The 16341-nt window shown below is 41.4% G+C and overlaps 1 protein-coding gene across 5 annotated transcripts in view; it reads right to left on the reverse strand.

The window, feature by feature from the left end:
* Positions 1–16341, reverse strand: part of rabgap1 (RAB GTPase activating protein 1) — a 168965-nt gene that overhangs the window by 92519 nt on the left and 60105 nt on the right. For all 5 annotated transcript variants that reach the window (XM_078426232.1, XM_078426229.1, XM_078426233.1 and 2 more), the window contains 5 exons: positions 12351–12453; positions 9133–9302; positions 7064–7238; positions 6197–6290; positions 865–1015 (listed from right to left, as the gene is read on the reverse strand). In XM_078426232.1, the coding sequence (XP_078282358.1) occupies positions 865–1015; positions 6197–6290; positions 7064–7238; positions 9133–9302; positions 12351–12453 (693 nt within the window). The remainder of the gene's footprint in view (positions 1–864; positions 1016–6196; positions 6291–7063; positions 7239–9132; positions 9303–12350; positions 12454–16341) is intronic.

A 16341-nucleotide genomic window follows, 5' to 3' on the forward strand; every position in this document is an offset into this window, starting at 1 on the left:
GGAATTTACCTCTTAAATTAAAACGTCAAAAAAATAAACAAGTATTTGACAATTAAAATGTGAATTAACAACACATTAAGCAGTTTCCATTTTCAAGGAATGGAAATGATGAATTCTCAATGAGAGCCAATTCCATAAGGGATATTTTTTAAATTAATGTGCGAAAGAAAGGAATTTTAATGGAACTGTTCAGAGTTCTGCATTACAGTCCAAAGAGCCATTTGAGACACTGGAAATGTACAAATGGAAGCAAGCTCCCAAGATCAGAAGATAACGACTATCACTAACTAATTAATTGTAACCTTTTTGACATGCTTCACAAGAGTTTCCAATAAGCCATTTATTAACCCAAATTATTTGTAACATTATTCATTTGTGCATAACTTAATGGGTGGCAAAGAGACCATCAATTAAACAATGACTATACAGGTGCTCCTCAACTTACGATGCTTCGACTTACGATATTTCGACTTTGCGATGGTGCAAATGGCAGTGACCCGTAGTGAGCCGCAGCTGGCTTCCGGCCACGTGATCGCGTGTATTCAATGCATTTCGACTTACGATATTTTCGGTTTCCGATGGGTTTCTCGGAATGTAACCCCATCGTAAGTTGAGGAGCACCTGTGAAGCATTTGGCTGAAATCCAACTAGAACCAAGGGATTACTTGCAGAAACTGCTCCTGGACAATTCACGGATTGTAACAATTGTTTGCCGTTTAAGTAGATTGATTTCAAAGTTACATTTTCAACCAACATGACATAGTGCAGGCAAAATGTACAAAGAAACCAATGCACCAACCAAATAAGCATATTCTATTCAGTGAAAGCCAGGCACACAATTTACTTAACTGCAAAATGACTTACTTTAGTGATAAGGATTCTGTAGTCTTCCACCATCTGGTCGTTGTTGTGACATCCGGCAAGCAGTTGCCAAACCTCACCTCGAAGAGCCTCAGGGACACCACTTCTTACTAACGCAGGCAGAGGTTTGGGTCTCACACTCAAATTTAGATGCCTGCAAAAAAATTCAGACCAACACTTAAGAAAGAAAAGTTTAAAATAATGATCGCTAAAATAAATCTATTTTTACAAAATCTCAAATGAAAATACTGATTATTATTTTGTGTCATCACACAACTGTTTGCCAATAGCGAGCAAATTTTAGTGCCACGTCGTTGGCCTCTGCAAGATCCTTTATGGTGCAGCATGTCACAGCTCAGGAGATTTTCCATAGTCTGGAGGCCCCGTCCGCACTCGCAGTCTGCCGCATCTTCAGTATATCCCCACTTCAGCATGTTCGATTTGCTCCTCCCCACGCCTGTCCGCAGTCTGTTGAGACTGCACCAGGTTATCCACGGTTGGTCGGAATTTAGGTGGGAGTTTCTCAAAGGGATCGATTGCCATGTGAATGTCTTCCGGAGATTTCTCTAGTCTCTCTTCCCAGTTTGAGCCTTCTGGATGATGCACTGCAGTCCAGGGAGAAGAGAGGAAACCTGCGTGATTTCAAACGCTGAGGTAGCAAAGGGTGGTCATGTAGGTGGTGTCTTTCATCCTCTGATTGTCTGAGGCGTTCTTTTTGATTGGCTACAGCTCTTCAGACTCCAGAGGGTGCAATGCCAGAGAGTAAGTAGATGTTGTCAGTCTTGGTAGGTTTCATGCATCCACTGATGCAGCGACAGCTTGTGTTTAGCACAGGATCAATCTTCCTTGCATGAGCAGAGCGCTCCCATACTGCGCAGGCATACTCGGCAGTGGAGAAGCACTGTAGTACATATCCTTACGTAGGATAGAACTAGTGTATGGGTAATTGCTGGTCGGCATGGACTTGGTGGGTCGAAAGGCCTGTTTACATGCTGTGTTCAAGATAGAGCTAGATGGAGCTCTTAAGGATAGTGGAGTCAGGGGGTATGGGGAGAAGGCAGGAACGGGGTACTGATTGAGAATGATCAGCCATGATCACATTGAATGGCGGTGCTGGCTCGAAGGGCCGAATGGCCTACTCCTGCACCTATGGTCTATTTTCTATTGTCTATCTCTTAAAACGGTCCTTTCCTGCGAAAACAAAATTCCCCACAGCCTTTTTAATCCTATTGCTTTAAATCCATCTCCCCAGCTATTGATCTATTGAGGGAAATGGGTCCTTCTTATCCATTCCACCTCGAGTTCTCGATTTGACATACTTAGTTTAATATCCCCTCAGCTACCTGTTCCAATGAAATAAAGACTTGCCGATCCAATCTTTCGGCTTACCTAAATTTACCCAGTAATGCAAAATCCTCAAATCTCCCGAGCATCCTCTCAGACCATCCTTGTAATGAGGTGACCAATGGTTCAGCTGTGAACGTATTATGCCGTTGAGGATAAGCCCCCAGTTCTTGTAGTCTACATCACAGTTAATAAAGGAAGCATCTCCTTTGTTCTAATAACTTCAAGAATCTGTGGGCAGTCATCCCAAGGCCATCTTGTCCTTCTACAATTGTTGTATTCCCTTGTTGTTTCTGCCTTGCCAAATTAATTCAATTTTTCACTTTTCTCATCTGGTCTGTTTACTGACATCTTCCTGCAGGCTACAGCTTACTTCCAACTGTGGGCCACAAGATCAACTCCTGTATTACATGTAAACGTCTTATTTCAAACACGTCTCCTCTTTACGAGCTTCAAACTGATGTTGGTATTCCCTGTTCTAATTAAAGATTATAACCCTGAAATATTGACTACCTCTCTCTCTCCACTGGTGTGGTTTTTGATCTCCTGAAGATTTCCTGCAGCCCACTAATATCCCACTTTTACCTTGCCAAAGGAGACATTCATCTTTTTGGCCTTCAGCATTTCAGATAAAAGCACATCAGGAAAGAGGTTTTCACTTCAAGAAGTAAAAACTGTTACATCTAAAGTGATGTTCACAGGCTGCGGAAAACTGTTGATGTGATTTCCCTTTGGGGAAGAGCAATGAACACTCTGTGATACATCTCCGCTTGCAGTTCAATCAAAACAAAAGTATTATTACAAGTGCCTTTCAAAGCACCAAGGTACAACAAGCGGCTGCAAAGGTTTTACAGATGAACGATCAATAGATGCAAGATAGACGCAAAAACTTGGAGCAACTCAGCAGCTCAGACAGCATCTTTGGAGAAAAGGAATAGGTGATGTTTCCGGGCGAGACCCTTCTTCAGACTCAAAATAATAAGTGACATATCGGGTCGAGATCCTTCTGACCAATAGATAATAGATGGAAACTGCAAACTGGTATCAATGTTATTTAAAAAATGAACTTTTGAGTCAAGTCAAGTCAAGTCAATTTTATTTGTATAGCACATTTAAAAACAACCCATGTTGACCAAAGTGCTGCACATCTGATTAGGAAAAAAAAGAAAACATACAGTGGCAGGCAGCCAAACACAACGGCGCGGCCATCTTGAACAAAATGTTTAACTAAAGCAGAATGGTGTCCCGAAGGCCCCACGGCCGAGCCGCACCGGGCGCTGTTCAGTCCCGCGGCCGAGGAGGACATCATCAATGATAAGTTAACCAAAACTTTAATGCAATAAGATTCAATTTGATCGAATTTCTAACATATTATTGCATCGGCTTGATAGTGATAAGAATATTGAGTATTACACAAGCTGTGGACAAAATAGACCTGCAAAACCTGAATAGGTAATGTTTAGAGGGATATGGACCAAACACAGGCAAATGGATCTTGCTTAGATGGGGCAGCATGTGTAATTTGGGCTGATAGATCAATTTCCGTGCTGTATAACTTAGGATCTTTTTACACACTAGGAAGAAATCTGCAAAAATAGTCGTCAATGCAGGAAAAATAGCAAACTATCTGTTCATAGCAAGGTTTTTAAACTACAGTTTGCAAAAGTAGTGAACAATCTCCTTCAATTATTTTAGCAAGGATAAATGTTGGCCAGGACACTGGAGACAACCCCTCAGTTCATCTTCAAAGGATGAGAGGATATCTTATCGAAACGTATAAGATTATTAAGGGGTTGGACCCGTTAGAGGCAGGAAACATGTTCCCAATGTTGGGGGAGTCCAGAAAAAGGGGCCACAGTTTAAGAATAAGGGGTAGGCCATTTAGAACTGAGATGAGGAAAAACGTTTTCAGTCAGAGAGTTGTGAATCTGTGGAATTCTCTGCCTCAGAAGGCAGTGGAGGCCAATTCTCTGAATGCATTCAAGAGGTAGCTGGATAGAGCTCTTAAGGATAGCGGAGTCAGGGGGTATGGGGAGAAGGCAGGAACGGGGTACTGATTGAGAATGATCAGCCATGATCACATTGAATGGCGGTGCTGGCTCGAGGGGCCGAATGGAAAGCCCTTCCAGGCAGACATAAAACATCTCACTAAACTAAAATGAAGAAACAAAGAACTGCAGATGCTGGTTTATACCAAAGATAGACACAAAGTGCTGGAGCAACTCAGCAGGCTAGGCAGCGTCTCTGGAGAAAAAAAAGGACGGGTGATGTTTGAAAAAGGGTCCCAACCCGAAACGTCATTTATCCTTTTTCTCCATGATGCTGCTTGGCCCGCCTAGCTGCTTTGTGTCTAACATAAGAAAACTGGGTATATTATGTTGAAACTCAGCACTCTCCGTTTTTTTAATTGAAAATCAGTGCTGACAGGTATATAATATTATACATAAATGAATCTGACAGAGGAAAAGACAGAACATGTACTTTAACATAGGCATCTGTGTAATTAAAGTTCAAAATGTCCAGACTCCTTTGCATTGGCAGAATGTTCATTAATTAACATGCCAATGTTAATGTTCTATCTTCTCATTCTCCCCCTTCCTCCATTGCAGACACAGATTATGTCTATTAGATGAATAAATTAAAGTTAGCAGTGAAATGGCTACAAGATTCAATGAAAATACTGCAGGATCCTAATTAGAGGTTATGATTTTATTATTCCAGGGGCACCTATTATCTTATATTCAAATTATTTTTGCAAAACAATCTCTACTCTGTTGAACTGAACACTCACGGGGAATCAACAGCAGATGATGTCAGAAAGGTAAGCAAATATTTGAAAAGTCTCAAAATGGAAAGGACATTAAAGTTTGAAGGATGGTCAATTTCTATTAAATAAGACAATTTCTATTAAAAAAGGGAAAATTAAGGTTAATAAAAAATGTGTTCTACTGCAGGCTGAGATGGAGGGGAAAGGGAAAATGTTCTCTTATTGAGGAATCGGAGTCTCCAGATCCACTCGGCCCCTCCAGCCTGTGCCACCATTCGATATCATGATGGCCTCAACTCTGTGCCAGTTCTTCATAACCCACAATTTGTCAATCTTTCAAATATTTATCCATCTCTATCTTAAATATATCCAAATATATCCAATGAACCGGTCTCCACCACCCTCAGGTGCAAAGGATTCCAAAGAGTCACCACCCTCTCAGATAAGAAATTTCTCTGCACCTCAGTTTTAATGACCAGCCCCTCATTTTGTAACAATATCCCCGAGGTAGCGACTCTCCCACAAGTAGAATTATCTCAACATATACCCTATCAAGCACCCCTACAATCTTATATCCCCAAATTACATCACTCTTCATTCTCCTAAACTACATTCAATAGAGATCTACAGCACAACTGTTTAACTAGCAACCTGGGACTTTGACATGGTGTATGGAGTCAGAGAGATACAGCACAGAAACGGGTCAAACTACATTAATCCCACTTAAAAAAAAAAATTACCAAATTCCCATCAGGTCTCCCCGGATCCGAAAATCACGTCAACCTGCACACCTTTGGAACGCAGGTGGAAATTGGGAGCACAGTCACAGGAAGAAGATACAAATTCCACACAGACGGCACCAGAACTACACACACATTTTGGGGTGCATAGTGGCATGGCAGTGAAGTTGCTGCCTCACAGTGTCAAAGATCCGAGTCCAATCCTGACGGGATTTGAATGATCATGTACGGGAATATAGTATTACTAGATTTAGATATTACTGGAAAAGGGCAAAATAAGCAATTAGAATCCCCTTGATAACCGTGAACAACTATCTTTCTGCTTAGAAATTATCAAGGTATATCTCTGTGGTTGTGCAGAAAAAGTTGCAATATGTAAAAATTCAACCATTTTATCAAATACCGAATTCTAGGTTATAAAACTAGAAAACATTGCTCCATCACAGAACTTCAATACAAGTCCCAGTGGGTATTTTCTACTCACCATTTTGACAGTAGATCTCCCCACGTCTCCAAAATCTTCTCACCACATTCTTTGGACACGTCACCAGAGCCACTCAGGAGAGGCTCATCATTATCTGAAGAAAGGGAGGACAAAACTAAATGACTTGAAGATGATTTTCATTCCGTCTGTCAAAATTATGCCCAAAATGTTGCTTTTTCTGATCAAGCATTTCCCAACATCAAATGAAAGCTGAATATGTTTTTTGACTTTAAATTCTGTTTTACTTGCTACATTATCGCCCTCTTAGTATTTGCACAGCAATTGGTTTTAATTCCACATGAAATGCAGAGGATGAAAGGTCAATTGATTGTTTAAAGCATCTGTTCTCTAAGTACAGATGATCGCTGCTAATCTTTTCAAATGGAATAACCCTTCAAAGAATCAAATCAGAAAAACGGTGCAAGGATTGACCCCCCCCCCCCCACTAATTCAACATTGACCTTCCAGACCAGTGTCCAGGTCAGCAACTTGCAGCCCTTCATCAATGAATACATTTGGGAGGGATCCCCATCTCAGTTCAAAATAATTTCTACACTCAATTAAACTAATGACACAAAAATCATCAATGCCTTAAATGGACAAAATTTTAAAACCAGATTGGGATCCTTAAATCCCAAAACTTGTTAATTGCATTCAGGATTCAGGATATCTTTATTTGTCATCCAAAAAACAAGTCTTTTGGACGAGATTTCGTCACCCACAGTCCAACAATAAGAGCAATAAATAAGCAAATTGCACAACCCCAACCAGCACAAAACACACACAAAAAAAAAAGAAACATCCATCACAGTGAGTCAAATGAATAAAAAGTCAACTCAGAGTTACAATTTAGGGTTAGGAACCAACCTTCCTCTTCATCGTCTTCGGGTGGTGAAGGGATGATGGATCCCTGCGATCCGTAATGAGGCAAGCGTATGGTTGGGCTTGCCGTCGTTTTTATGCGCTCGCGCTCAGACTCGCTTTCCAAACTCGCCACCTCGTACAGTGTATCACTATTGCTCTTTCTTTCTCTTTGATCAATCTGCAAAGTAATTGAAAGGTTGATCAGTGATACCGAGCATGTTCAATCCGCAACATTCAGTAAATAACCTTGCTACTGACAATTAGATCATGATAAAAACTGCAAGATTTCCAAGCTCTACATTTCGATTTAGCTGGGAAAAATGTGTTAAGTTTCTACTTGTGCATTTAAGGAATGGCTGTAATGAGGATAAAGTTGGAAAAGTCATGTTACCCAGTAACTAACAGGCATGTACATCTAAAATAATTTTGTTTTCTATAGGAAGGAACTGCAGATGCTGGAACAGCATCTCATATTTCGCTTGGGCAGCTTACAGCCCCGTGGTATGAATATTGATTTTTCTAACTTCAAGTAACCCTGGCATTCCCTCTCTCTCCATCCCTCCCCCACCCAAGTCGCACCAGCTTCTCGTTTTCACCCAACAAACAGCTAACAGCCTGTTTCCTTTATCATCGTTAATGTTTTGCATATCTTTCATTCATTGTTCTTTATCTCTCTACATCATTGCCTATATCTCTCATTTCCCTTTCCCCAGACTAGTCTGAAGAAGGGTCTCGACTCAAAATGTCACCCATTCCTTCACTCCAGAGATGCTGCCTGTCCCACTGAGTTACTCCAGCTTTTTGTGTCTACCTTGAATTTTGTTTACCTTTATCTTTTTCCCCCTCTAAAACTGCTGACTAAGCAGTTGCCATGAGAAGTTATTTATCTTTGCATAGATACATAAAAGGGGAGTTTTATTATGAGCCTTTGGGACTTCACCTCGGACCGGGATCTGGAACGGTGCCAGGACCCTTGAGTTCTCCTGACCAACCTTCACAAGCACAAGCCCCAGTGGGCAGAAGGCCATGAGACTGGCGACTACAACCACTGCTAATATACGTGGAAACAGGAACGGACAGATGGCAGGAGATTTTTTGCTTTATTGATCCTTTCTTCTGGGTTGTATAGTAGTTGCTTCATTAATTCTTTTGCTTGCATTTTACTATAATAAACTGTTGTTTGTAACCTTGAAGTGCTCTTTCACCAATCATTGATCCAATTCCTCGAAAACCTCTTACATCCTATTATAACAACCACAACTTATGATGCACAGCAAGCATTTAGAACAATACAGCACAGGCCCTTCGGCCCACAATATTTGTGTGGAACATGATGCTCAGTTAAACTGATGTCATCTGCTCATACATGATCCATGTCCCTGTATTCCCTGCACTTCCATGTGCCTACCTAAAAGCTTCTTAAACACCACTATCGTATTTGTTTCCAACACCATTCTTGGCAATGCGCTCCAAACAATCCAAATCTATCCAACCTTTCCCTGTTGCTGAAACCCTCCAATCCAGGCAGCATTCCAGTAAACCACTTCAAAGCCTCCACATCTTTCCTGTAATGCGGGGCAACCAGAACTGCCCGCAAAACTCCAAAAGATTTGTGCTTCGTTGCGAAGGTAAATTCCCCCAAAAGGTTTTAACGGGTAGATGAAAAATGTACCATACAAGTGAAAACATGCGGCAAAATGAAGTGCGCATTATTGTGGTCACATTATTTTTTTAAAGCATCAAATGTTTTTCAGGCACAGTAATAATCTGCACGATGCTCACAGCATAAAGCAGAAATTTAATCTCCAAATTCAAGCCCCAGATTTCCACCACAAGGCTCTCCTTAGAGGTGAGATCAGGAAGCAGGGTGCACATGAGGATCCAAACAGTTACTAATCAACTTTGGGTCATTAACTGGGAGCCTGCTTAAATAGCATTGCAAACTGCCTGCTAGAACTCATGCACTGATCAACAATCTCAGTTAAATTATCCTCTACAGGGTGGAGCTGGGCACGCCAACGTGTTGACTGCTATTTTCCTAACAAAAAAGCAGCTAACCAAAATATTATTACCTGTTTGAGCTTCAAGTAAAAAGTCTCTGTATAACTTCGTTTACTGAAGGGCCAAAACATTCTTTCACTGGTTGGGCATACTCTCACTTTGGTCTCCAGAAGAAATCGAACGGGCTCTTGCACTTCAGTGACAACCAAGTCAACTGCTGTAGTCATGTAAAGCAACCTATCTGGAAGAGGTATAATGTTGTTTAATAACAAGCTATGTGCACATTATAATTGGGTCCTTTAGCCAAAGCATAAAAAGGCAGACAGGTCATGTGTACTGAGGTACAGTGAAAGGTTTTGCTTTGCATGCTATCCAAACAGTTCAGATATACCATCCATAAATGCAATCAAGTCGAACTCAAATACAATAGATGAATAAAGGGAAAGATGCAGAGTGCAAAAAATATTTCTCAGTATTGTAACCACAATGGGGTAGAGTTGAATCATTTAGTACCAATTGGTATTGCAGATATTTTGTTAATCCAAATCTGGTTTCCTATTGAACACAAAACTAATCACTGCATTTTTCTTCTGAACATTAAGCTCATTATTAAAGAAAAGCCACTAGTAATTGTCAAGATGTCAACTTCTCTACATCGGCGAGACCAAATGCAGGCTCGGCGATCGTTTCGCTCAACACCTTCGCTCAGTCCGCCTTAACCAACGCGACCTCAGCACTTCAACTCCCCCTCCCACTCCCAGTCTGACCTTTCTGTCCTGGGCCTCCTCCATTGACACAGTGAGGCCCATAGCAAATTGGAGGAACAGCATCTCATATTTCGCTTGGGCAGTTTACACCCCAACGGTATGAACATTGACTTCTCTAACTTCAGATAGTTCCTCTCTTTCCCTTCCCCCTTCCCAGTTCTCCCACTATCTTCCTGTCTCTTACTACATCCTATCTTTGTCCCAACCCCTCCCCTGACATCAGAAAGAAGGGTCTCGACCCGAAACGTCACCCATTCCTTCTCTCCCGAGATGCTGCCTGACCCGCTGAGTTACTCCAGCATTTTGTGCCTACTAGTAATTACGGTGCCACTGCCCCTCTCCCTTCATGACCATGTAAGGTATTGTATGCTGGGCTTGGCAGCAATAGCTACATGCCACTTGTTGATTAAAAAACTTACCAAGGATTGACCCAATGCGGTTATTAATACAGAAAGAGTACTTATGAACAGTACATATCAACTGTATCATTACATTCATCTGGTCATTACTCAACCCAAGTCAGACAAGCAGCCATTCCAAGCACTGAGATCCCTTAAATTTACCCCCAAGGAAACAACCATCCTCCTCACTAAACTGTGCTTGGTGATTTGCGGATGCCATCTATCTGTTTTCCACCAGTACCTTGCGCAACTCAACAACAAAATAATCACAACTACCTTTTCAAACTCAGCTGGAAAGGCGTGCTTCAAGAACACGTTTTCCGGACTATTTTGATATGCTGCATAAAATCAAAATTTCATCTACATCGTCCCAATATTCAAATGACCATTTTCCACAATGTCGTCTTTAACCTCAATTTTTCTTGGAATAACATAACTGGAAATGCTGGGAAAAATTCAAAGCAGAACTTTCTGCAATACTTTTTCTAATTAATAGGCAAATCTACATCGTATTGTTCTAATTTAGCATTAGTGGGCCACCCTGCATCACACCAAATTTTCAAAATCAAATGTGTCACAAGCTTCACCAATTTCACGATTGGATTAGAATACAATTAAGCAGTGGAAGACTGATAACTTTAAATCCTACCTGTATCTCATCTTTTATTCGACACCAACAGCCTAAAGAGGAACCATATAGATAGCTGATAGCTGACTCAGTGACCCTGGTTCAATTCTTATCAATATGAAGCCTCTCTTTACACCACAGCTCAAGGCACACTTGCTTTCCCACTTCCCCAATTCTGTTAAAAGGTCTTTGATTTAAAATGTCAACTTTTTCTCTCTCTGCACATAATACCTTATCAACCGAGTGCATCTAGCATTTTTTAGTTTCAGAGGTTCAGCATCTAAGGTTTTTTGATTATTTTTATTGAGGCACTGGGCAACGAAGGATGAGGCTAAACATAGCTGAAAGGTATTGAGAAGGACCAAAAGCTGAAACAGCAATGGCACTTGGGGAGGTCATAATAAAACCGCAACATTCAGTCCCAAGGAAGTCTAAATGTGTTGTCGGGAAGAGGACTTTCTCATCAAATGATTAAATGCACCGACAAGAAATGAACTCCATTTCACAAGGTATCAGAAACAAAAGCAGCAACATGACCACTTCACACGTTTTTCATTATTTTTATTGAACAATTTCCTGTTCAATCTTGCACCTTTCACTCCTCCATTACCTCAGTCATCTAAAATTCAACTAAACACATCCCCTCTTGCTCCAAATAGGAATTACCAATCATCCCCTCGAAAATTAATCTATACTTTCATATTTACATTTGTCACCGAGTCTTACAATGTGCAAACAGGCCATTTGACCTGAATCTCAGATTCCCATCAATTCCCCCCACATTTTGCCATTCACCTATGCAAGGAACAGTTTACAGTGTAAAAATAATCTGACAACCAGCCCCCCTTTGGAATGTGGGAGAAAACTGGAGCGCACGCAATGCCCGGGAGAAGGTGCAAACACCGCACTAGCAGCACCGGAGATCAGGATTGAACCAGGGTCGATGGTGCTCTCTCTCTCTCTCTCTCTCTCTACAAACTCTCTCTACTCACCTTCTCCCAGCCTGCAACCACCCAAAAACTCAACTGTTCCTCTCTTATGGTCTGTTTCCTTCACTTCACCATCAAATCCCAAAGCCAAAACCCTCAATCCACCTCTCTACTCTGAGATACTTCAAAACCTACTTCAAGCTTCAGGTCACCAATTAAACTAATTCCTTTGAATTGCCTAGCGACACGTATTTTATAAATGCAATGTGTGCTGCGTTTAGTGCAATTTTTAGTCATGCCAAGACGACGAGGGAAGTGCTCAGTGAAGTAAAAATCTAAACTGGTCTCACTGGCATCTGACACTTTCAGATGGAGAATTACACTTTGAGATGTCAGCAACTGATGAATAATAAGTAGGTGAAACAGTTTGTGCCGTTGTCTAGTCTGGGCTCCTAATTCTCAAATTAATTATTATGGGTGCAAACACGGAGAAAAATCACCAGGAAGCACTTTTTAAATGATATTCTTAACTTTTGAGTCTCTAAGACGAGCATATTTTATTACCTTTAGGCGTCTCTTCATTTACAGCTTGAAAATGCGGCGTGTTGGGATTCCAGCTGCCAGTAATAATGTAAGATTTGCCGTCTGAGCTTTTACCCATTGATTCCTGCAAATAAATATATTGCAACAGACTGGGTGTTACTGCTAATTAACTAATATGCAGCTTGTATTATGAAACTATTTTGAGTGTTATCATTTGGTATGTGGGTGAAAACTTAATGCTATGAAGCAATTGCCACCACAGGATGATTGCACACTGTTCATTCTTCACTGGCACTTGTTTTCTTGCATTGAGTTTGTTAAAGCCATTATCAAACTTTGAAGGATATCATAAAGGATGTGAGTGGCCATTTTAGTTGTTAGGCCATATAAATATGCAGCTGGAAATACTCAGCAAGTCAGGCAGCATTGCTGGAAAGAAAGTGAAAAGTAATTGAGCGAAGAATCAACCCCTTTACTCTCTCAACAAATACGGGCCAATTTTCTGGGTATTACCAGCATTTTGTTTGCTATTTTTGTACTCCATGAAAAGAAGTTAACCAGGGTGTGGTGAAACCAGATCCTCTCATTGAACGGTTCACCAGATAGTCAATCCCATTCCCAATCTATCCCATTCACACAGTCCATCCGAGGTACAGATTGTTATTGTACCAAGCAACCATGCATGGCAAGGAGATATGAAACTATTCAAGCAAGATTCAGACAAGATCAATACTGACAAAAGGATCCAACTCATGCTTTTCCACCATCCCTATTAGTTTAGATACAGTGTGGAAACAGGCCCTTCAGCCCACCGAGTATATGCCAATCATTTATCACCCCTTCACACTAGTTCTATTATTCCAATTTCTCATCCTCTCCACTGGGGACAAGTGCCTCGGGACCCTTCACACTAGTTCTGTGTTATCCCAATTTCACAGCCACCTACACACTAGGGACAATTTACAGAGGCTGATTAACCTACATATCTGGGATGTGGGAGGAAACTGGAGCATCATGAGGAAACCCACGTGGTCACAGGGAGAATGTGCAAACTCCACATAGACACCACCCAGAGTCAGGCTTGAAGCCAGGTCTCCAGCGTTGTGAGGCAGCGGCTTTACTTGCTGCGCCACTGTGCCGCCATGCAGTATTGATTGCCTGTTATGGCATCCAGTCAATTAGACCCTCCAGAATGACGGAAATTTAGCGTCTTGTTCTGACCTCACTGGCACCTGTAAAAGCTTTTAGCTCAAACCTGTCATCTCCCCGATTTGCTTTCAGATAAAATATAACCACGGTATCATGCTCAATTCACATCCAAGCTTCAAACCCTAAATTTAATCCATCAAAGGACTTCTACCCCTCTCAACCCTCAGAATAACAGATGTACACTGCAGAAAGAAGCTATATGGCCCATGGTGTCCATACCAGCTAAATATATAGGCTACAAATCCAGGTTTATTGCACCATGGTTATTCAAATGGTCACCAGGTACTTTTAAAATGGGCTAAGGCTTTGTGCCTACATCAGCCGATCAGGCACAGAGTTCTTCTGTTTGAATACTTACATGACCTCTCAGCAGCCTCTCTCCCTGTATTAACACATGGTAAACTACCACTGAAGGACTAGTCCTCTGCAAAAAGACATGTAGATTTCCTCCCTTCCCATGCTCCTAAGACTCCATCGATTTGAACTCCAAATTTGTGTTTGCCTTCCCTTAGCTTCTTTTCATTCTCCGCCTCCGAGCCTTTTTCCATGGGAAGGAGTCCTCACCCCCCAGTGATGACCCCTTCTCCCGTCTCCAGCGGACCCCTCCTCTTGGACCCCCCCAGTTGGCCAACTACCTTCACTAGAACTTTTCATCTCCAACTGCCGGCGTGACATTAATCGCCTCAAATTCTCCACTCCCCTGCAGTCACCAGCCTCAGCTTGCATTATTGCCCCTACAGTCAGCCCAATATTGCTTACAGCTTTTGCTCCATGTCCAATAACAATGTTCCTGCTCTGCGGGAAAATTTTCAAAACCACTTTTGTCTTCTCTCCTCTTCAAAAACACCAGTGCTCACTGTTTTGGCTATATTCATATTACTTTGGATAAATTATCAGACTGGGTGAACTTAGGCCCCCCAGGGTTCAATTCCCACTGCTGCAGCTGAGGAACTTACATTCAGTTCATAATCTGGAAGCTATATGGAAATCTAATTGTTACGACCACCAAAATGTTCTGGACTATCGTAAAACTGGGGGAGGAAATCTGCTTCCCATACCCTGTCTGGCTATATATGATCCTGACCTAATGATGTAGTTGAGTCTGTGAGCCACACAAATGCCAAGGGCAATTAGGCAAAGATAATAAATGATGGTTTTCTTAAAAGGGAAACCATGTTCAGCCAATTGAATGAGGTTCTTTGAAGTAACACAAGTTCATAAGTTCTAGCAGCAGAATTAGGCCATTCAGCCCATCAAGTCTACTGTGCCGTTCAATCACGGCTGGTTTATCTTTCCCTCTCAATCCCATTCTCCTGCCTTCTTCCAATAACCCAACACCTGTACTAATCAAGAATCTATCAATCTCCGCCACATATATATCCATTGACTTATTCATATGTTGTGGATAAAAGGAAAAGGCTTGTATACGCTGGAATTTAGACGGATGAGAGGGGATCTTATTCAAACATATAAGATTAAGGGATTGGACATGTCAGAGGCAGGAAACATGTTCCCAATGTTGGGGGAGTCCAGAACCAGGGGCCACAGTTTGAGAATAAGGGGTAGGCCATTTAGAACAGAGATGAGGAAAAATGTTTTCAGTCAGAGAGTTGTGAATCTGTGGAATTCTCTGCCTCAGAAGGCAGTGGAGGCCAATTCTCTGGATGCTTTCAAGAGAGAGCTCTTAAAGATAGCGGAGTCAGGGGGTATGGGGAGAAGGCAGGAATGGGGCACTGATTGTGAATGATTAGCCATGATCACATTGAAGGGCTGAATGGCTCGAAGGGCTGAATGGCCTACTCCTGCACCTATTGTCTATAAACCTGTGGGCTTGCTATAAATAGATTCCCAGAAGATGTTTGATAAGGTGCCACCTCAAAGATTGTTGTGGAAAAAAAAACTGTGTAGATTTGGAAAGAAGATTGGCTGATTAACCAGAAACATAAATGGATCTTTTCCTGCCTGGCAAAATGTAAGGAGTGGTGGGCCACAGGAATCAGCTGGGGCTCCAACTCTCCTCCATGTATATAATGTAAACCAAATGAATAAAAATGCTACGCCTACAAATTCCTCTTTCAAGATTCTTCCGCCACAACATTCTTGTCTTATCCACTTATTCAGTGCCTGAATATTTCTAATGTAACATAAAAGTGTTACTTAAGCAAAAGTTAAATTGCTGATATTTAAAATTAAGAGTTATTTAAAATACGTCTTTTCCTACATTCATAAAGTATGCATTAAGGACCACCATTGAAAATTTAAATGCATGGATTGTGGTTATTTCCATCTACAATCCCAGGTGAAAGTATGATTTGCAGAACTCTGGAATATGATGTCTATACAAACCAGCCCAAGGGGCATTGTTGATCTTGGCCAGTGTAAATATGATGCTTATCTTTAGCTGCCCAGAACAGGATGGTGATTGTCAACTGCTATTATCTGATGGAAACCAAATTATTTTTCCTTAATGATCAGTTCAGCTTTTAAATGACAGTCTGTCACCTGTCACTCGTTTTTTATATCATTCATAAATGATTTAGACCTTTGATTTAGATTGGCTTCAGTAATGCCATCTTCCCATTTACACAACAGCATGCAAGTCTCTCTCTTGGAGACACAAGCAACTGTAGATGCTAGAATCTTGAGCAAAACACAAAATGCTAGAAAAACGCAGCGAGAGCATATCAGGAGGAAACAGATAGGCAAGTTTTAGTTCAGATCCCCAGTCTGAAGACCGAAACGGCATCTGTCCATTCCCTCTCAAGATGCTGCCAGACTCGCTGAATTCCTCCAGCACTTGGTT

This window comes from Rhinoraja longicauda, chromosome 31 (assembly GCF_053455715.1).
Source record: "Rhinoraja longicauda isolate Sanriku21f chromosome 31, sRhiLon1.1, whole genome shotgun sequence".
Taxonomy (NCBI): domain Eukaryota; kingdom Metazoa; phylum Chordata; class Chondrichthyes; order Rajiformes; family Arhynchobatidae; genus Rhinoraja; species Rhinoraja longicauda.